Source organism: Marmota monax, unplaced genomic scaffold (assembly GCF_021218885.2).
Source record: "Marmota monax isolate L192 unplaced genomic scaffold, Marmota_monax_Labrador192_F-V1.1 WCK01_AAM20220418_F8-fsc00020, whole genome shotgun sequence".
In the NCBI taxonomy this organism is placed as follows: domain Eukaryota; kingdom Metazoa; phylum Chordata; class Mammalia; order Rodentia; family Sciuridae; genus Marmota; species Marmota monax.
In genome coordinates, this window is record NW_026692912.1 from 18,048,923 (window position 1) to 18,071,813 (window position 22,891).

Sequence of the window (22,891 nt, forward strand, 5' to 3'; positions counted from 1 at the left end):
AAGGGGAGATAGAAGACTTTCCAGAAGGAGTGAACAGTATGGGCAAACACTGGTAGGCAGAAAGTAATGTGAGCCATTCCAGGAAGCTCAATAGATTCAGTATGGCTCCAGCATGGGGTGTAAGAAAGCTGAGTGAGATGAAGTTGGGTTGGTTAGCTGTGAAAAAACATGGCAGTTTATCATTTTTAAAAATATGTTTATTTTCTAGTTATAGGTGGACACAATATCTTTATTTTACTTTTGTGTGGTGCTGAGAATCGAACCCAGTGCTTCACGCATGCTAGGTGAGCGTTCTACCTCTGAGCCACAACTCCAGTCCTGGCAGTTTATCATTTAAAGACAATAATTGATACCATCTGAAAATGTCAGATACCATATGGAATAATGATAATGAATTGGCCCTTCATCCTGAAAATAAGGAAGCCACCAAGTTTTAAGCATCAAGAGATATGAACAGATCAGCTTTTAGAAAGATCATTTTTGGAGCTATTGGAGGCTGCCATGTTTCCCCAAGAAAGAAAATCATGCATAGAGAGGTTAAATTTGAGAGATATTTGGAAAATGGAAAACAAAATATTTGACTGATTAGATACCAAGAAGTGAAAGGAGAAAAGACTCTAAAAAGCATTCAGGGCCTCCTGGTGGTGAGTTGGTAGGATGGAGATGGAATTATCAAATTCAATTGTTCATTTAGAATGTCAGATACCATATGGAAGGCATCTGTTTGGAGAAATAAATGCAGTTGGATATAAAGGTCTGGATACAGGGAGTGAGGATGGCACTATACATGTAAGTAAGTTCAAAAAGATTACTCGAAAAGTCTCAAAGCAAAGTATTCCTTGCATTCAGGTCAGTTTCTATGTCTGGAACACATTCTAGATGAGAGATTTGATTTAGTATGTCAGAATGAGGGGAAAGCAGGTCCTTCTGCTGTGAACTCAGCATTTAAACCACATTTTTCAGAGAGCTGGAGAGGTAGCACAGAGGTAGAAGAATCTGCCTAGCATGTGCAAGGTCCTGAGTTCAATCCCCAGCACTGTAAAACAAACCAGCAAAACCTATATCATTTATCCTGGTAATCAAATTTTCACTTATATTTAATGTTAAATACAGGGGTGAATAACATTCTTATCAGGTAATCTTATTGCTCTACTGCAATAACCTAATAGCTTCTGTCATGTAATCCGACCAGGGATTCAGGCAGTGGAAGAACGAAGGAAGAGTCATCTGACCATAGAAACAACACAAATGTCTACCACTGGAAGAAGATAGAAATAAACTGTGACCTTTTCAAATGCAATAATCTTATAAAATAAATAGCAGTAAAAACAAATGAACCACAGCTTCAAGCCACACAGATGCATTTTGGAAGTATGTTGAGCTAAATAAAAAGTAAGTCCAAGAAGACTATGGTATACCATCTTTAAAAAGTTCAAAAATAAGCAGTATTAAGTAATAAACTATAGTCATGGTGGTGGATGCCTGAAATTCCAGTGATTTGGAAGGCTAAGAGAAGAGGATCACAAGTTTGAGACAAGCCTCGACAACTTAGCAACACTGTCTTGAAAAAATAAAAAGGAGGGGCTAGGGATATAGCTCAGTGATAGAGCACTCCTGGGTTCAGTCCCCAGGACCACACAAACACAAAATTGTTTATGAATACATATGTATCTGTTACTATATATTAATTAGTATGGGAATTAAAAACAAAATGTAGTGGTTATGGGAAATGGAGAGTAGCATGCAAATACTGATAATGTTCTATTTCTTTGGATGGGTGACAGATTTACTTGCTTCATACTTGACATACACATTATGCTTTATCTTTTCTTTGTGGTGCTAGGGATCCAACCTGCTTTATGCTTTATATGTACACTGTATACATCCTTTTATATATATATCAAGCATTAAAAATACTTTTTAAAAAAATATTTTATTAGTTGTTGATGGTCCTTTATTTATTTTTATGTAGTGCTGAGAATCAAACCCAGTGCCTCACACATGCTAGGCAAGCGCTCTACCACTGAGCCACAACCCCAGCCCCTATAAAATCCTTTTTAAAGTCATATAACTTACAAGGATCCTGTCAAATGTCAAACATAACATTTTGATGCTCAGCATATTTCTCTAATATAACAGCATCCTCATTTTTAAAAATCTTATTAAACCAAAGACACTTTACAAACAACATGACATACTATATTCATAAGTGCCATCTTTCCATAAATATTCCCAATAAAATAGTGCACTATGGCATAATTTGCAGGCCTTGTTAAAGCAACAATGACAAAGTATATATATGCCTGCATAGAAAACAGGCTCAGACATTTTGACAGACCGCATGTAAAAGAAGATGCACAAATTATACAGATAGAAAAGCAGTACAAGAGGACAATGTACAGAATATAGAAAGGGATTCACTGAAAAATAAGAAAAAAGAAAGCTACCTTAATATCAACAAACCAACACTAATAAAAAGGTATCTTAAGTACAGAACCAGATATATAATCAGGTTCTTAAACAGCTATAAACTACAAAATAGATGAATCATGCAATAAAAAAATACATGTTGGAAGGATTCAGTGCAACATTATTTTTAAACTGTTTTGAAGCCAGGCATGGGGGTGTATGCTTATAATACCAACAACTCAGGAGGCTGAGGCAGGAGGATTGGAAGTTTGAGACCAGCCTCAACAACTTAAGGAGACCCTCAGCAACTTAGCAAGACCTTGTCGTGAAATAAAAATAAAAGTAAAAAGGACTAGGGATGTAGCTCAATGGTAAAGCGCCCCTTTAATGAGTTAAATCCCCAGTACCAAAAATAAAAAAAATTTAAAAAAATTTGATACTGCACCAAATATTCAAAGCTAGAGAAGATACTTACAAAGTCATCTCCTGAGTCAGCTCCCATAGAGGCTACTGATTCCTTGCTCACTGACCGTGGGATCCTTGTAGCACCTCCTGGCCTCTGAGTGACAGCAGTCTCTTCTGCAATTTTCTTCTTTAGTTTTGCAAACATTTTTGCTATGTGGCTATCCTGCACAGATGACCAGTTCTTGAACTACCACAATAGTTTTCAATAACCAGGATTCAGACAAAGGTGCCTAAAAAGTTTCAGACATCCAAACTATCTGCATTCCAACTTAAATGTGGGTCAAAGGCATATGGCAACACAGTATCTACAAATCAGATGAAAGAGATATCTATAAGTCAAACATAGGAAAGATTTCACATTTGAGTTATGTTAAGCTTCAGGTTTCAAAATTAAGTTTCAAAACTTAAATGTATACTTAGTAGAACACAATTACTAAACATTTAAAAATCACTCAGGTGCTTGACATGCTGATAAGGAAATCCAGTTTCAAAGAGGTGAAGGAACCTGCCAAAGGCCGACAGGGCTGGTATTTGAACACAGAACCTGACTTAAAAGCCTCAACCTTTCTAACCTTTTTTTTTTTTTTTTTAAATTATACCATGTTGGCAGTGGCCTATGACACAGTAAAATTTGACAGGTTAACATCACAAAATCATAAATTAATGATTTTGAATCCTTGTCTCAATAAGTTTAATCAGTGGTGAGTGCTTTTTCCCCTTTTGAAGTTGATGGTACAAACATGTAACTCAATATGAGGAAATTCTAGGTAATATTAGGTAATATTCTAATGTTCCAGGTTTGCAATCAGCTGTTTCTAGAAAAAAAATCATAACCTAGAAAAAAATCAGGCAAGCCAGAAAACCACATATCAGGTATCTGATAGCCTTTAACTTTTCCTGGAAATACTATTGGGTTTTCTTTAAGTATGATAAAATTACCTCAAATCTTAATTCCCACTCCCCACCCCCGCCCAGGGTATCTAACCCAGGGGCACTTTACCACTGAGCTTCATCTCCAGTTCTTTTTATTTTTTATTTTGAGACAGGGTCTCACTAAATTGATGAGGCTGGCCTGGAACTTGAGATAATCCTTTCTCAGTCTTCTGGGCCGCAGGATTAAAGGCATGCACTCCCAAACCCCACACAATCTCTTTTCTTTTTCAGTGTACCTGACACGATATTTAACATGAGATACAAAAATATCCCCCAATGGTGTATAAAATATTAACATTCAGATTTCAGCCTTAACTTTCCATGTTTTTTGGAGGATACCTAAACTCTGCTCTAAGATCTTCAAAAGACTTCTTACCACTTCAGATCATCAAGTCTGTAAAAATTCCTCAAAAACTTCACCTTAAATGTCTGTAAATCACTTACTCACCTGGCTTATCTACGAGATTTACAACAGCCTGGAGGTCGATGCATTCTGTCCTGCATGAAAACAAACCTAAAGTGGGCTGGATATTCCAAATAGAAGACCAAAATGGTGGGTGGAGATGAGGGTGGGGAGAGAAATGGAGAAGAGAGGAAGGGAAGATTAAGTGGGGGAAGAAAACTTGTCACTACCTCAACACTCAGTGGACTGCCGTCCCTCACCTCTGACCCTATGAATTGTGATTTGCCTAGAGTTTCACTCACAGTTACAAAGGACGGAACTGCTCACCGCAAAACATATGCTTAAATTCTCTGCTCCTTGGGGGCCCTAGGCAAAACAACTTGATGAGATTAAGGTTTCCCAGGGCCGGCATTTATTTCTCAGCTGACGCTGAAACAGACACTGTTTACCTGGCCAGACCCTGGGCAGGATTCGTACTGAGGCAGTTTCTGAGCAAAAGAACGGCAAAGTTGAGTAAAAGACAGGTAGGACCTTTACTGACGTCTGGAGGTACCAGCCAAGGCAGTTTGGCTGCCACTCCCTCAGTCCCCCTCCGGCCACGCCCTTGCTTGACTGTCAAAGGGAAGGAACCAACACCGCTTCCATTTGACAGCGGGGAAACTCGGCCCCAGGGAGCGCTGGCTCATCTCGGTCGCGCAGGGAGGAATCCCGGAACCCTAGACGCCGGACTCCCAGGCCGGGGCAGCCCGCCTCCGCTCCCACCCTGCCCCTTACAGCACCTGGCACCGCCCCCCGGCTTGGGTCCCGGGAAACCCCGGCAAGGCCGCTTTGAGGACACCAAGGCCACCGGGAGAATGGGGGCTGCTCGCGTCCCCGGGGCCCCGGCCCGCACACCTGCCGCTCTTTGGGCATCTGGCAGAGCCCCGCCTCCGGGGCCTCTCGTGAGCGACCGCTCGCGTCACCAGCCCCCACCACCGGCCGGTGAGCCGAGCAGCGACCCGGAACCGCACGTCCCCCAGCGCGCCGGAAGTGCTGCGTGGGGGTTGGCTTGCCGCGCGCATGCGCCAGTGCTCGCCTCCGCGGCCTTGCGAAGCCGTCGCCGGCTGTTGGCCAGAACGGTCGGAGGGCACGGACGGCGCGCTGGGCGCTCCTTGATGCGCACTAGCCACGTCAGCGAGACTCCAGACCCGCACTTGTTGACCGGCTCGCTTAGGACGGTCGCTGTTTTTCTTTTCTTTAAATGGATGGTGCGGAGATGGCTAAGTGGGAGGAGCCCCGTGCAGTCGGTGCCACGGGCCCTGCTGGACAGACCCCCCTATGCAGCCGCAAGTAGGCAGTCTGGAAAACCTGTGCCCGCCGAAACTAAAACTGCGCCTTGCGCTTTGTGACCCTTCTTCTAACTTTAGCGTCTCGACATCCCGTCGATTGTACGTTTTATGTCACAACCCAGCACACACAGGATGTACAACCAAAAGGTTTCAGAACCTTCCCCTAGTGTGCATCACTCTGATATACGGCTTGTTATTTACAGGGCGGTGACTATTCACCAATGGGCTGCCTCTTTATATAACAGAGGATAAAAGCCCAAAGCATAAAAACTGCCTTGTTGAAAGTCACTACGAATTTAGTACCCTAAGGCAGGTCTCCAGATTCCTCAAAGCTAGAGTTAGACGCTGCACGTTTAAGAAACTTTGGTCCTGGCCCAGACCCAACACCAGTGCAAGTTCCAACAGATTGATTAATTGATCGATGGATTGATTTCTGGAACAGGAGTTTGAACCCAAGGGTAGTTTACCACGAAACTACATCCCCAGCACATTTTAAAAATTTATTTTGAGGCAGGGTCTCACTAATTGATTACAGCCTCCTAAATTGCTGAGGCTGCCTCCCAACCTGCAATCCTGTCTCAGCCCTCCCTGGAATTACAGGTATGTGCCAATCACCTGGCTCCAAAAAAAAAAAAAAAAAAAAAAAAAAAAAAAAAATTAAATACCCTTGCCCTCGTCCCAGTTCTGACCACCAGGAAAAGGCCTCAGAAAAATAAAAATTAGGATGCAGGAGATAACAACAAACTAAAATAAGCACGGAATCCACAACCCTAAGATAGTTCAAAGCATCTGAGGAGTCATCTGAAAGAAGCAACTCTAACAGTTTAGCACTTAAATAATCAACAAAACTGAAGAAGTACACAAAACTTTAAGCAAATAATGTTTATTTTTATATTGATGATACACTTAATATATACGTGGATTCAAGATACAAAATTCATTTACAAGAGTTCACACCTGATGAATGTAGTCACATTCCTAAAGAACATTTATCAATGCAAAAATTTCTTTAATACACTGACAACAAAAATCAAATACTCTGTAATTGTTATTTAATAAAACATAAAAACAACAATGTTTAACTTTCCATCCTCTAATATTTAAGTGCCCTCCCCCCAAGTGGTAGACACTGTATGAAAGGAAAAAACATGGGAAAGCCTATGGAATCTGCTCTGCAGAATCACAGTGTTTACTTGAAATTCATTTAGTAAAGTAGTGAAAGGCTTGCTATCTTTTAGACAAATCACATATCATACAAGAGCCAAAAGTGAACTCAAGAAAATCAAATGCTTTAAGAACTTCTCAATTTCTAAAATCTATGAAGTATTAACTGTAACAGACAAAGCAGAAAAAGGCTGCTGGAAATGAACAAAACAAAACAAAAATCCTTGTTTACAGAGAACATATGGCTTAAACAATTTAGAAACACCATCAGACAAGACTTGACAACACCACAAATGTTTAAGTCAAATGATATTGACAATATAATTTCCCCCTTAGTCATTGGTGAATAGCCCCTTCAAAATGTACTCTACTAATAACACACATTAAAAACTAATGAATCCAAACAATTTGCCTCTAACAGAGCTGAGTTGATGGATTTTGTTCTAGAGTATTAACCTACAATACCCAAATTTTAATACAAATGAACAACAAGACTAACTCTTAAGGACTACAGTGAATAGCTAGATAGGCAACCAAATAGCTTGATTATTTGCACGATAAGATTAGCAGCACTTGGATAAAGTTTGTTACGTGACAATTATTGTGCTTCAATCTCTTGAGGAGAGCTAATATAACTCTAATCCTTATAGTGTTACAATTCTATAACATTTCAGTTACAGACAAGCACAATTTTTTAAAAAGTATTTCACACCACTAGAAAATCAAGTTAAGTATATCCTCCAAATGTAATTTCTGCTATGATTTAAACAAGTGCATTTCTGCCTAATATTCAAAGTGTAGACAATAGGTTCACCATTATTTTCTGTGAAAACAAAAACAAAACTTGTTCTCCTACTTGGTTAAATTAACCTTTAGTAATGCTTTGAATAAAGAAAAAGGATACTTAATTTTACAATGGGAACTGCTCATAGAAAATAAGTGGCCTGAAATTATAATATTCTTTACAGCAAACTAAAAAAACTATAACTGTTTAATCTGGTTTAATGATGAATGCAAGTCCTATTTATACTGGTGCTATACAAATAAAGATACCCCAGTTGGACAAATTCCTTCACTAATAAGCTCTACTATGAAAATGTAAGGACATTGTATCTGTGTTTCTTATTATCTAAGCTCTACTACCTCAACTGGAAGAATCCTGAAAAACATAAGACACTTTGATAGTTGAATAGCAAGGTTTATTAAAAATAAAAAATTGGAAAGCTAGTGGTAGGGTCTATGTGGTAAAAGGAATGCATCCAGACACTAAAAAGTCATGAAAATCAAGTTCTAAATTATATTACTGAACTATTAGAAGGTAACTTTAATGATATAATAAGAGAATCCTTCAGGAAACAGGAATAAAAATTCTTATTGCACTACAACACTAAAAGCACAGTTTTCCTGCAGATTTTTAACATATCACACTGGGTATGTTAAATTTAGAAAAAAAAAATCAATAGCATATGCAGGAAGGTGGGAATAAATTTTTGAAAAAATACTGTGGTTATTTCTGTGATTAAGAAATACTTGGGGATTATCATAAATCATTTCAGATTTTACAATGCTTATTTATATTCATTTGGTGTTTAAAGAAAATTTATGATTCAATTTATGATATAATGTTTATACCTGTAATGCCAGCGACTCAGAAGGCTGAGGCAGGATCAAAATTTAAGGCCAGCCCCAGCAACTTAGCAAGACTCTGTCTCAAAATAAAGAGGGCTCAGTGGTAAAGTGCCCCTGGGTTTAATCCCTAGTACCAAACAAAACGAAACAAAAAAACCTTCAATTTTGAATCAGGGACAAGTGGACATTCTCAAGTTTCAGATGATAAAATAATATTAGTGATAAATATAACATGTAAATACCTTTCACTGCCTACCTGTAAGAAGGCTAACCATAGTTTCTACCCTCACTGGGAAAGTGATATAATAACCCAGCCTATTAATGTTCACTCCATAAGCCTGTGAGAAGAGCAAAAATCTGAAATCTGAAGTTACCCATGTTTCATTTTAAACAATATTATATCTGAAAAGATGATTGTCTTAGGATATAGACTGAAATTGTCCACTAAAACAGGAAAAACACTCCCTCTTTATAGTCTGTCTAGGACCAAATTTAGACTTGACTCAGTGAATCTGTAGTGTGTAATGTAATATACATATTCATTAAAAAACTCTGAATCTACCATTCAAATGTTTCAGAAAATCACACTGCCTAGTCTACTTTTAAAATAATTTTTAAAACCACAAAGAAAGCAATAGAATGATTTTAGAATTAAGAAATGGTGCTTCAATTAGTGATTAAGTGACAATTTCAAAATGGAAGTCTCAAGTCAGTATTACGCTGAATCTGTTGTGGTGTGAACTGATACATACAATCAATAAGAATGTAAGTTATAGGTTATAGATTAGTAAAAAAAATATAGATTATAGATATAAGATTTTGATAAGTGAGATAAAGCAAGAACTGTCACAGATAGGCCTAAGACTCCATTTTGCTGCCTTCTATAAAAAAACAAACAAACAAAAACTGTTACAAGAGCAATTTCTGAGAAACTGAAATGAAAGCTGTTCTCCCACAGAGCTTCAGTCTCTGGGTTGGTGACATCCCTGGCCAGATGAAAAAGCTAAGCCCTCACTGATTTGAATTCAGATGTAAGAGTGTTTTCGGAAGCGGCTCACCATAATATTCTGGGGGCTCGTCCGGGGTGAAAGAGATATTTCTCTTCTCATAAATAGGAAAACACTAAGAAACACCCAGGAGAACCCAGTGAGCTGGAGACAACCTGGGGAAGACCTCTGAGGAGACAACCTGGGGAAGGCCTCTGAGGTCCCCTCCCCATTGGCTCCTGCCAAACCTGCAAACTGAGTATTGAGAGCACTCGCGATTTGCACCTGTGACATAGTTCTCCTGGGAAAGGTAAGCTTGAAAGTTGAAACTTGGTTTGTGTGGATCCACAGTCTGGGGACATCAGGGAAGGCTGGATGCAGCACATATTTCCCAGTCCAGGGCAGTGTTGAGAAGCTGCTCACTGGCCCATCTGGGGTTAAAAACCCCAGATCAATTAGGTTTTTTTATAGCGCCTTGTCTGTTGTGTGTCTCATTATAGGTCAAAATCAGTCCACTTCATATTCATTTTGTACACCCCTTAAATGTTTTTTTGTCTAACTTTAAATTTAAAGAGTTTTCAAAGAGAACAACTAATTATATGTTGTAACATCATGTAATGCTTCCTTTCTCAGAAAATTTTGACTTAGACTGGCCAACCTTAAAAGTCAGATGGCCCCCAGAAGGGACCACTGACCTCTCCACCACCTATCAAGCTCATAGAGTCATCTCCGGGCGGCCTGGCCATCCATATCAGTTACCCTGTATACAGGTTTGGATTGAAATCTTCTTAGAGGAGCCAAGATGGTTAAGATTTTGTTTTCAGGAACAGCTACGAAAAACAAAACCTTCCTCCCCAAAAGAGGTTCTGCAAAAGAGCTCCAAGGACCTGGATCTTCCTTCTCCGGATCCCTCTGCCCCTCAGGCGCCGAGTTCCCCCTCAATGCTTAAGCCTTCCCATTATAATTATATATATATTCCTTTTTCTACTAGTGATTTCCCTGTTAAAATCAGAAGAAAAGCCAAAAACTACTCTCGGTGTTGATGGCTAACTCTCTGAAGATCCTCACGAGAAATTCATTTTCCTTTCAGTTCACCCCGATTGGACAGGTGAGGAGGTAACCAACCAGTAATGCCAGGCTCCACTAAGAGAGACCAAAGCAGCCACTAGAAAACCCAACAATTTGGCAAAGGTAAGCAAGACAATTCAAGGACCAGATGAGCCCCCAGCTGCTTTCCTGGAGTGCCTTCTTGAGGCTTGTCATGTGCAGGCACCAATAGACCCAGAAGCTCCAGAGAATAAAAGGGCTATTAATATTGCTTTTGTGACTTAATCGGCCCCAGATATTAGGAGAAAATTACAGAGACAGGAACAATTTGAGGGAAAGATGCTGTCAAAATTGGTGGAAATAGCCCAAAGGGTCTGCAATAGTAGAGACCCCCCCCCCCCAAGAAAAACAAACCAAAAGGTTGACAAGAGTCTTGGTGATGGCTATGTCAGAGTCTCGAGGTCTCGAGCTCCTGAACAATAACCCCTAAGGGCTCCACTCCCTAAATGACAACAGCCCCCAGGAACAGAAACTGAAGGGCCAATTTCTAATGAGAACTGACTTGAAAGAAGGGACAATAACACACTCATTCCTTGTAATGCCAAAATGCCCCTATCCACTATTGGGCAGAAACTTTCTGCAAAAATTGCAAGCCATCATTTCTTTCCAAAAAGGCACAGTCAACCTGTCATTTAAAGGGCCCAAAACTATTACATATACTTGTCCCATTGGGGAAAAATACCTGCAGTTAGCAGAAGACACCCATACCCCACCTTCCGATCTCCTCACAAGATTTAAAAGGGGCAGAAAACAATTCTCGTGGCCTAGCCATGTACCAGCCACCTATTATAGTTCAGCTCACCAGCACTGCCACCCTTGTGCAGATCCGACAGTATCCTATCAGACTGGAAGCTAAAAAAGGCATAGCCATTAACATCTACATGTTGCAAGAAACTGATATCCTCATCTTCTGCCAATCAGCCTGGAACACATCATTGCTGCCTGTCCAGAAACCTGAGACAAAGGACTACCGACTGATGCAGGACCTGAGAAAAGTCCACATGAGAGTGGAAACCATTCATCCCTCGGTACCAATCCTTACACTCTTCTCAGTTCATTGCCTCCTTCTCAGCAAGTATACACTGTCCTGGACCTCAAAGATGCCTTCTTCAGCTTGCCATTGGGTAAGACAAGCCAACCAATTTTTACTTCTAAATGGTCAGATTGAGATGGGAGATTTCAGGATAACTGACTTGGACATAGTTGCCACAGGGGTGGCAAAACTCTCCAACTCGGCATAATTTGGCGTGAACATACTTTATATAGAGTTATGAAAAATTGTGCTGTACTTGGGTAATAATGAGTATAATGCATTCCACTGTTGTCATGTATTTAAAAACAAAAATGCTATAACTCTATTTGATGAGGCTCTAAGCTAGGACCTTGTGGCTTACAGGCAGCAATACCCTGAGACTGTACTTTTACAATATGTAGATGATTTCCTGATAACCACCAAAAACTATAACTAAATGTGAACAGGCCACTAGAGACTTGTTAAAAACCTTAAAAACCTTGGGGTAACAGGTGTCAACAAAAAAGGCCCAATTATGCTCCTCAACAGCCGCCTACTTGGGCTACAACCTAGAAAAAGGACTCTGTCACAGGCAGAATTAAAGCAATCATGCAGATTCCTCGCCCTAAGACTAAGTGTCAGATGCGAGAGCTCCTCGGGGCCACTGGGTATTGCCAAACCAGCTCAGCCCCTGTATGTTAGTACATGAAGAAAAGAGGACTCTCTGACTCGGACTGAGAAAGAACAAGAGGCATTTGACAAACTGAAGCAAGCCCTAGTCTCTGCACCTGCATTGGCCCTCCCAGATGTTCTAAAACCATTCCAACTGTTTGTACATGAAGTCAGGGGAAAACAAAAGGGGTTTTTACTCAGACTTTGGGGCCACCGAAACGTTCAGTGGCATACCTATCCAAAGGACTAGACTATGTTGCGGCTGGATGGCCAAACTGCCTCTGAGACATCGCTGCCATAGCAATCCGGGTTAAGGAAGGAGATAAGCTTACACTGGGGCAAGATTTACAGGTGATAGCCCCACATGCTGTGGAGACCTTACTCTGGAGCCCCCCAGAGCGCTGGCTCTCCAATGCTTGTGTCACCCAATACCAGGCCCTTCTTCTAGACTAGCCCAGAATAAAATTCCTAAAAACCTCAGCTTCCTGACGATGGTCCCTCTGAGCCGCTGCACAACTGCAGGAAATCTTGGGAGTCACTCCAGAATGTCTGGCCGGACCTGATAGACACACCTTGGCCACACCCAGATAAGAGACTCTACTCTGATGGCAGCAGCTACATCCAAAATTAAATCAGGTGTGGGGGGCAACTATAATTACTTTAAATGAAATTATCTGGGCTCAACCTCTGGGACATAAAACTTCTGCCCAAAAAAACAGAAGTAATTGCACTTACCCAAGTTCTCAGACCCGGCAAAGGAAAGACCGTTAACGTCTATACTGACAGAAGATATGGTTTTGCTACTGTTCACGTACATGGAGCTCTCTATAAAAAGAGAAGGCTACTAACTTCAGGAAAGAAAGATATCAAAAATGCTGAAGGAGATACTAGCTTTGCTAAATGCCCTCTGGTTACCAGAAAAAGTGGCTATCATACATTGCAGAGGCCACCAGAACAGAGACAACAGAGACAAAAAGGAACTCCTTTGCCGACAAAACAACTAAACAGATGGCTTTAAAACCAATGGGGACTTTATGGATTTTGCCTGTGCTGCTGCCTAACCATTTGTTACCTACTTCCCCCATGTATACGGGGAAAAAAAAATCCTAGGAAAAACCTTAAAAGAGTGACGAGGACCAAAATGGATGGAAGATTCTACTGGACAAAAAGATCTTGATTCCAGAGACATTGGAAAAACTATTAATTGAACAATTATATCAAGAAACACACATAGGTAACTAAATTGTTACAAAAAAACTTTTATATCCCTAAGTTAACTCAATTAACAAGATAAGTTTCTTCCAGGTGCCAGGCTCAAGTAAATCCTAACCCAAAGGTAAGCCAATTTACAGGAACCAGACTACAAAGAGAAACACCAGGAAAAAGATGAAAAATAAACTTCACTGAAGAAAAACCTAGACAGTATGGTTATAAATATTTACTGATATATGTGGACACTTAAGGAGATAGTTGCCCGGTTTGGCCTCCCAATAGCCATGGGGTCCAATATGGTCCAATATTTCTGTGGTACCAGCTTTCATAGCTAAGATAACTCAAAATTTATCTAAAGTCTTTAAAATTAAATGGGACTTATATTATATATTGACTTTAGAGCTTAGGAAAAATAAAAAAGATAAATTAAATTCTAAAAAAGACCCTTAAAGGTGGAGCCTAACAAAGACTGGGTCAACTTCCTTCCTTTTATACACCCCTTATATAAAAGGTTTATAATATTTAAAAGACCACCCCTGCTGGTTCCCAGATAAAAAACTAACTAAAATAAGTAACCCCTCACTTCTTAAGTCCTTACAGGCTCTCCAGCAAGCGTCCCAAAAGACTCAGGCTTTAACAAAGGCAGGCCGGCAGCCAGTTCCAAGAGAGACCCTCACTCAGCCGTTCCAGCCGGGAGCCATCATCCATCTACCTTAGAGCCTTGCTGGCACAGACCCTTTCCAGTTACCTTGACCACTCCAACTGCCATGAAACAACTCGGACAAAAAATCCACCTGAAGACACCTGACAATAAACAATATTTTTACTTTCTGTTCTGTTTCACTTTCAGACATGCACGCTGCACACACCTCTAAAAAGACAGGAAGCCCGATTCTAAAGATTAAACTGCTGGTCTTTAAAAAAATATCATTATGACTTGGTAAACTTAGTTAAAACTGAAACTTAGAATATCAATGATTTGATTTAGTCCCATAAAACCAGTGGGGAATGTTGTGGTGTGAACTGATGAATGCAATTAATAAGAATATAAATTATAGGTTATAGATTAGTAAAAAATATAGATTAGAGATATAGGATTTTGATAAATGAGGTAAGACAATTATAAAGCAAGAACAGTCATAGATAGACATAAGACTCCATTTTGCTGCCTTCTATTAAAAAAACCTGTTACAAGAGCTGTTCTCCCACAGAGCATCATCTCTATAGGTGGGTGACAGTCCCTGGCCAGGTGAATAAAGCTAAGCTCTTATTGATTTGAATTCAGACTTAAGAGTGTTTTCTGAAGCGGCTCCCTATAACAAACCAAAAAGGGGAAAATATTAACTTTAGCTTTAGAAAATATTTCATATTTACAGAATTCCAAAGAAAATATTTCTGTGGCACCAACAAATTAGTTATATTTAATTTGATACATTTATCTTTACCTGATCAAACACATATCTCCTGTATCATCCTGATGCCCTTCCTGTCAATTGTATTCACACATCAATTATTTTCCCTTAAATAGAATAGAAGGCTGTTTAAATAAGTCTTTGTGTACAAAACTCAGTAAAGCTAGGACATAGTATAATATTACATCTTGAAATTCTAGTTTGAGAAAAGTGAATCGCTTTTTACTTTGTGATTGTTTTTAAAGTTAAGGGGTACCCACTGTATGTACGGAGTGTCGACGTGTACAAGTGTAGAAGAATGTGGAAAGGGCCTGGGTTTCTTGGCAACTCTGTCTTACTCAACTGAAAAGTTACTGGCTTTATAACTGTGGGGTCAGAGGTGCTATCTGCAATTTCAGTTTTACCTACAGCACTTTTTTTTTTAATTGCCATTGTTCTTAAATTAATGTCCACATTGAGCCTGAGACAGTTCCATGAATTTTAAGTAGCGTATTATTTGCTCTGCTATTACTCTCCAACTGCAAAAAAGTTATTTGGTTACTAAAACAGCAAAACATTAGAGTCTATGGACATTTTCACTGATTTCTCAGAAATAATACATCATTATGTTTTCATATTTAAGACTATAATAATTGTATTTTAAACTTAATACTATAATTGAAAAGTGTTGTGAATAGGGAATGTTTAATTAAAAATAAGATAAGGAGGCAAATGTAACACTTTGGGGTGGTAAAACTGACTCCCGAACTAATTTCTAACTTTAATCTAATGTGAATGGGGTCAAACATTGCTTTGCAGTTGTATTTTTTCATGCAAAAATAACTTCTACTTAATTTCTGCAGTGAATGTATTCAAGTGTATATTAAACATCTCTTACATTCATTCATGCAAATAAACACATCAAATGAAGACAGGAGTAAGCCAACATTGACCCTTTGCAATAGCCCATAGATTCACAAATTGGCACTTCATTTATTTTCTATAATTTTATGGGCCCAAATCTTATCATCCTTGGTAGAGGCTTGAAGGCCCAAGTTTTTATATCATACTATGCACCTAATTTTAAGAGATCTACTTCATGTGTGAATATATGGTCAGATTGCAGAACACAAGTGGTCTCATGGAGACTCAGCCATACATCTGGAGGCATTCTATTCATTGGGAGCATTTTCTCAGATGACCATACTCATCTTTGAAATGCAATTCCAATAAGAAAAATCTATAGTCAGAAATGCCAAGACATGACTAAAGTAATCATAGCTGCTGCAAATATACAGATTAACAGCCTCCTGTTCCTCATGAACTCTTACCCACCTAGGTTAGGCCTTCCTTAGCTAATGCCCCCCACTTTTTGCCTCACAGAGACATATAGAACGAGGCATATTAATGAAAACAATATAAATTTAAAATTTAGTGTCAGGTATTGAAATGACAAATAGGAACATATTTCCCTCACTTAAAGGGCAATTTCTTACCTATTTAAAAAAGTGACAAAGTAAAATTTTTTCCATAGCCCCTACATGAATTCCCAACATAACAGTTTATTATTCAGTAATGATAAATATGGTCAAGCAAATAAAAGAGTAATACAACTTAGGAACCTGCTGGTGTTGCAGTTCACATATGTATGTTTTTTAGGGTCATATCATTAATTTATCATCCACTTAAGTGGAAGTTTACAGATTATTTTAAAGCTAAGCATGTCCAGCTTTCTGTTAAGATCTTCATATCCTAATTTCAACTCTAAATGAGCTCATTTTATCCCAACACAAGCCCCTCAAAATAGAGGCTTGTGAATGAGATCCAGCCACAACCTAATTACAGCAGCACGAACAATGCCACTAGGATGTCCTCACAGAACTTAAATAAATTCAGCCCACAATGGGTATGGGTGTATAATATACACATACTACATAATTGCATACCAATATATTTACAGATATGTACATGTATGTACAAAAAGTATACACAGGGATTGCATTTAGCATCACAAAAATATACACATGCCATAAAAAATAAGAATTTCAAATAAATAAGTCAAAATAGAGCCCTCAACGTAAATACTCTATATTTTCCAGATAAACACACAAGAACATAACACCGAAAACATCACCAGGAGACCTAAAGCATTCATATTCATATCAAGTATTTTACTCACATGGGGTGGGTGGGTGATTCTGAATTACTGTCAGTGGCCAAGTTTGCAGACCTTGGCACCTTACTATATTTCCAGTCCAGAATGTTCTCTGGAGATTAGGCTGATTACAAGTCTCCATGGATAACTGAGTACAAGATTTTTTTGAACTGGATCCCAACCACTCCTCAGAGACATAAAATTATTAAATCACAAAGGTCAGAGATTAAACTAGGAGAAGAATATAAAGCTCCATAATTGATGTACAAATTTGATTTGTCACTTTTCCCTTTACTTTAATTAAATTGAGCACAATTACCAAGTAATTTGTGTCAGGGAATTCTATTGCACAAAGAAAATGAATGGCAATAGCCACAAATGAAGGGTGGATCAGATCCTATATCAGAATTGGATTGCACTTTGTTTCTAAACTCTCAAAATGGTTTAGCTTGGTAAAAATATAAAGGACACAAAGAATTCTGTGCTTTGAGAGATTTTGAGAGCACCACTTTCTAGGGAGGAAAACACAAACATACAAATAGGACATCCTGGATGAAATCAAAGATAAAATAGCTGATTTTTATAATAAACAAAAATTTGTTTGGACTGACTAACTCACTGGTTTCAAGTCTGATACAGTTTTTTTTTAAAAAAGTACCAAAACCCTTTGTGTCAAAATATAAATCTCTAATAACTACTTTCTTGTTCATTATAGAAAAGAGTCTGAGCTATTGGGAAGATGGGCTGAGACTAGGAGAACTCTAGTTCTATCATTATGAATAATCAGATAAGCTTTTTGGATTTCAGCTTTCTTTTCCATAAAACAGGGAAGATGGTTGCTTTACCAACTTGAGAAATAATATACAGATAAAGAAGCTGGGTGTGGTTGGCATATGCTTGTAATCCCAGGGCTTGGGAGGCTGGGACAGGAGGATCACAAGTTCAAGGCCAGCTTCAGCAACTTAGTGAGGTCCTAAGTAACTTAGGGAGACCCTGTCTCAAATAAAAAACAAATAAAAAACCAACAAACAAAAAGGACTGGGAATATAGCTCAGTGGTAAAAGCACCCCTGGGTTAAGGGGAAAAAATCAGATAAAGAGAAAATTTCATTATGCTTCATTTTGTTTTGTTTATAACTGGACTGCTTGCAATTTTATGCTAATTTGTTAAGATCATTTTTAAGAGAGACTAGAGACTGTATCAGAATCGCCAGGGAGTTTGTGCAATTTGAAAGGAAGCTGTTTCCCATTGCTTTGCTCTGCTGTTGGTTCCAATATTTACATTTTTATGACTTCTACAATTAAATAAATAGGGCTTAAGATTTTTATAAAGATAGGTGGGAAGCAATTAAAACATAAAATTCACTGGCATGGTCACACTGAGCCCATTAGGTGATTGTCCTTCTACATTTCTTCTTCCTTGATTAATGCTTTAAAACTTAGAGGCCAGGCAGAGGGCACAAGAAGGAATCATTAATCACTTGTATAAAACTTCCATAATAAAAAGTAAAGACAGAATATGAAGTGTTTGTACAGACGCCCCATTCTCAAATGATGCTTACCCTAGTCTCTCTTTTAAACACAGATATTCTCTCAATAAACAAACAAAAGATTTCCCTTCCCATGATATAAATTTTCTTCATCCTACTTATCACTTGCTAACATAAATTTTACTTAGGTTTATTGCCTGACTTCTCTGAGAATGTGAATGTCATGAAGAAAAAGGATATTGTTTCGCCAGGGCCCAGAAGAAAATCTGGAATGTATAATAAATCTGGTTGCATAATATACAATTTTCATGAAGGCATGAATGAAACAATAGCTTAGAATTTTCTATGGCAGTTTTGCTCTCCTTAAAGATTCAAGATCCCTTCATACCAATTTAGATTTCTGCCTACCAGTAAGGAATTACATTACTATTAGCTTAAAGGGCCATGTCATTATCTAAATCCCTGTTGTGCTTCCTAAGGTGGACAGGTTTCTAATCATGACAGCTACTTTCTTCAAGACAGTCTCTCTCCAAACTGGTCTCTAAAATAGCTAACTGGAATCCAGGTTTTTTCTTGAACAGAGTTTCAATAAATATGATCTAGAAAAGAATGCTGTGTGTGCTAAAAACAAAGCATTTTTCCCTGGTAGTGAGGGTAGGGAAATCAATATTTTTGGAACCAAGAATCCAAATGGTAGAGTCACGGAGCTGCAAAGGACCTTGGGTCACCCCCTCCATTGTATGGGGGAGATTGGTAAAAGGAAGAGACATGAACACATTTGTCAAAGGGCATAATGCCAGTTATGGGAAAGTTAGGATCAGAACTAAGATCTCCTGGTTCTCAGACCAGTATTCCTTATACTTAGCTGGTGAGGATAGGGCTCAGGACAATGAAAATTATTTTAAACACTAGAGAATCAGGAAAATGTGTGTTGGTAGAAATATAAGTGGTATAGAAGTTCAGGGGATTTGGAACAAGAGGCCAGTCAACTCATGACAGTCTACTGCTATGGTTCAGGTAAACACTTATGAAAGGAATTCTATGACATATATTAAGGTACAGGAATAAAAGGAAATCGGTCTACCTGAAAATGAAAAACAACACACCAGCCAAAGAAATCACATTCTAAGATAACTTTACCCAAGCATTCTGAAATACTGCTTGAAAGAACAAAAAGGTAAACAAAGCACCCTGAAGTCCCTAAACCGAAGAACAATCACATTAAGACTTCACATGGAAAAATCAGCAAAGTGGAGCAGGTATGGGGAAATTTAGGCCCAAAATTATTGGCCAAAAATGAAAACCAAGTTAAAAATATTACAGTAAAACTTCCCTATGGACATAGGAAAAAGGTATGAAAAGCAATCACTAATTTCCCCTGGGACAGCCAGAGGTAGACTGTGAAACCTTACAGAGAATTAGGAAGAAGGTCTTTTGATTTACAGATTTCTTAATATAAATACTGCATAATCAAAGGAAGAGAAAAAAACCTTCACAGCTAGTGCTGGTGAAATTATGAGGGGATGAAAGGAATGAAAACACAAAAATTTTACATTATACGTTGAGTCCCATTTAAAATAAGAATAAAACATTTGCATGAATATAATGTAACTAAATACAAGGAGTTTAAACAAATCTTATTTCCAAAATTTCAATGCAAAAATCAATTTATAGTTTAATTTTCATAAACAACCAGTTACCCCACTAAAAATAATAGTATCTCTGACTTTGAAGTTTCATACATTTGAACTATACAAAGAAATTAGAAACTGTCACTGAGCCACAACCACAGCCCTCAGTTTTTAAACATGAGCTCATGAACTAAGTATTTAAATACAATTCCAACTGGAGACTTGTATTATGAAATGAACAACCTGATTTTTTGACTGAAATGTTTAAAAGCTGTTTTCCCTTTCATTTCCAGCATTCAAAGACTACAAAGAAATCAAAATATGTAAAAAAAAAAAAAAAATCTCTTAACAACACAGTACTCAGATATTCCAAGTAATATTATCTCAAGTCAAAGACGCAGCTTTCAGAGGAAAATCAATCCTCTACCATTTCTGAAAATTTGACACTATTTAAAAGAATTCAATGATTTCAAGAACTGTCTTAATCATGCTTCAAAAAATCATATATTTTTCCACCTATTAACTTGGAATGAAAAGAAATATTATGGAAGGACTCTTATCTTGATTTTTAGTAGTCCATGCTGGCCAGTTTCATCATTATGAATAATTATATGTTTTTTAAATCTGGACATTTAAGGTCCAGGTACAGGAGTTGGATTTTTCTCATTATACAAAAATAAATGATTTACTCTTCTCAGAGTGAGAACAGTGACTATTTGAGTAAGTATCCATACATCAAAACCAAAACATAAAAATTACAAGATTAATTGATTTTCTAAAAGACTTGAAAGATTGCATTTTAAAACAGTTACCCTAAAAGTCTGAACATTTTATTTTTGTTTGCTTTTAAAATGGTGGTCCTAAATTAAAAAATAAAAACTAAGTAACACACTATGTGTCTGTCATCACATTAGAAAACTGCACCATTTAAAATCTGTGGAAAATGAAAAATTGTTTCAACAAGATGGTTTTAATAGTCATCTATGGTATTTTCAAAGAAGACATTTCGAACATCCAGAATGGATGCTAATTCCAAAATGTGCTTCTGGAGATGAGGATTCTCCACTGTTTCATCTCTTGGCAGTTGTGGATATGATTCTGGATAATTTCGTGTTTCCTGGTAGGCAAAGAGAAAAGTCAAGCTTTTTATTTATTAGAAGAAAATTATATGCAAAAGGTATACAGTATTAAGAAGTAGCCTGATATTTGTTTTTCTCTATGGTATGATTATTTCTAGAAATATGTTTGTTGAACATATTGAATTACTAGCATTTGACCATTTAGAACTCTAAAAATTATAACTTCACATGATTTAACAATATATTTACTTGGTTTTTTCAAAAACGATTGCTGAAGAATGGGTTGCTAGGCACGATGCTCTATGTCATATGGAAACTGTCTTTCCTTCTTGCTGAGGGGAAAATCCTAGCACATATAGAATTTCAACAAATTTTTGTTCAATGGATGAATAGATAGATGACAGGAAATCAAAATGGGAAAAGACAAGAGAAACACTCATTAAGTAACCTTAATGGGCCTTGATAACTAATTATAGGAGAGGGAGATGTCAAAAATAAGATTTCAGAAATGGATGACTTGACAGAGGGCTGGGAGCTACTGAGAGAAAAAGGGAGATACAGGAGGATATAATTTGGGGTCAGTATAAAGCTTCAGGTTTTAAGTGTATTTTGTTTGAGATAATAGGGCAAAATAGATTAGAACTGCCCCATAACCAGAATTTGAAAATTCAGGGCTGTATCTTAGAAGATAGATTTAATCAGTGTAAGTAAACATTGATGTACTCCTCATAAAAATAAATATTGATGCAATGAAAATTGGATGAGATTTTTAAGATACTAGAAAAGGGAGTGAAAATCGCTTTTCCTGATGATGGGCAGAATCACGCCTTTGGGATAGGATTCCTCTGTGTTTCTCCTTTGCTAGCAAAGCAATAAACTTTCTTTTTCCTTTTTCTAAAAAAAAAAAAAAAAAAAAAAAAAAATCAAGAAAGGAAAAGGAGTGAAGAAAGGAGATAAGCAGATATATACAAAGGTGAAGAAAAATTGGGGGGGAAAAAAGCAGGCAGAAAAGAAATAAAACTGAAAAAGCTTGACATGGAAGCAAAAAGACCATTTCAAGAATCAGGTAATTCTTGTTTGGAAGTTTTCTTCACTTGGTAATTCTACAGACTATACTTCTGCCACATATTTACAATTTCCTAAAGAAATAAGTGACTACTGTTTCAAGTATCTCACGTGACAATTCACATATTAAATGTCACTTCTCTCTCTCTCTCTCCCTACAGGATTTACTCATAACATGACAAAGCCAACATTACTTTACTACACAAATAATATGAAGAATAGAAAATTGTAATGCTTCAAAACTTTAAAAAGAAAACAAAAAAGTCAAGAACTGCTACAGGACAATAAGTTAAACAATTCTCTCAGCTCACAGCAAGATGATGTCTGAGTTACTAAACATCCTTCAGAGTACAAAATATTTGCTAATGTATAACGAGACCCCAAAAGAATGATGCCTCTAGAAGACAGTGGGGGGAAGGGAGGAGGAATGGAATGGGAAAGACAGTAGAATGAATTGGACCAAACCTTCCTATGTTTATATATAAATACACATCTCGTATAACTTCACATCATGTACAACCCCCAAAATGGGAAGTTATACTCCATGTATGTATGATATGTCAAAATACCTTCTATTGTCATGTATAACTAAAAAGAACAAATTAAAAAATTTTAAAAAATAGTTAAAAAAAAAGGAAAAAAAAGAATGATGCCTGTTAGGCCTAAGAAGTCTACTCTAAATCCACCTGTGAAAACTTAATACTGGGCTGGGGATGTGGCTCAAACGGTGGCGCGCTCGCCTGGCATGCGTGCGGCCCGGG

The 22,891-nt window shown here is 37.9% G+C and overlaps 2 protein-coding genes across 21 annotated transcripts in view; both read right to left on the reverse strand.

Annotated features, from left to right (window-relative positions):
• Positions 1 to 5,243, reverse strand: part of Golga1 (golgin A1) — a 57,509-nt gene extending 52,266 nt beyond the window's left edge. For 3 of the 11 annotated variants that reach the window (XM_058581738.1, XM_046451921.2, XM_058581737.1), the window contains exons 1-3: positions 5,105 to 5,243; positions 4,256 to 4,331; positions 2,885 to 3,179 (exon numbers count right to left, since the gene is read on the reverse strand). In XM_058581738.1, the coding sequence (XP_058437721.1) occupies positions 2,885 to 3,019 (135 nt within the window). In that variant the 5' untranslated portion in view covers positions 3,020 to 3,179; positions 4,256 to 4,331; positions 5,105 to 5,243. Of the gene's footprint in view, positions 1 to 2,884; positions 3,204 to 4,255; positions 4,954 to 4,989; positions 5,077 to 5,104 lie in introns of those variants that run through there. The other 8 variants (XM_046451920.2, XM_046451925.2, XM_046451923.2 and 5 more) reach the window with 8 other exon arrangements.
• Positions 5,244 to 6,405: 1,162 nt separating this feature from the next.
• The window catches only part of Scai (suppressor of cancer cell invasion), a 167,545-nt gene continuing 151,059 nt past the window's right edge, over positions 6,406 to 22,891 (reverse strand). For 9 of the 10 annotated variants that reach the window (XM_058581747.1, XM_046451908.2, XM_046451909.2 and 6 more), the window contains one exon: positions 6,406 to 21,103. In XM_058581747.1, the coding sequence (XP_058437730.1) occupies positions 20,957 to 21,103 (147 nt within the window). In that variant the 3' untranslated portion in view covers positions 6,406 to 20,956. Of the gene's footprint in view, positions 21,129 to 22,891 lie in introns of all 10 variants that reach the window. The other variant, XM_058581748.1, reaches the window with a different exon arrangement.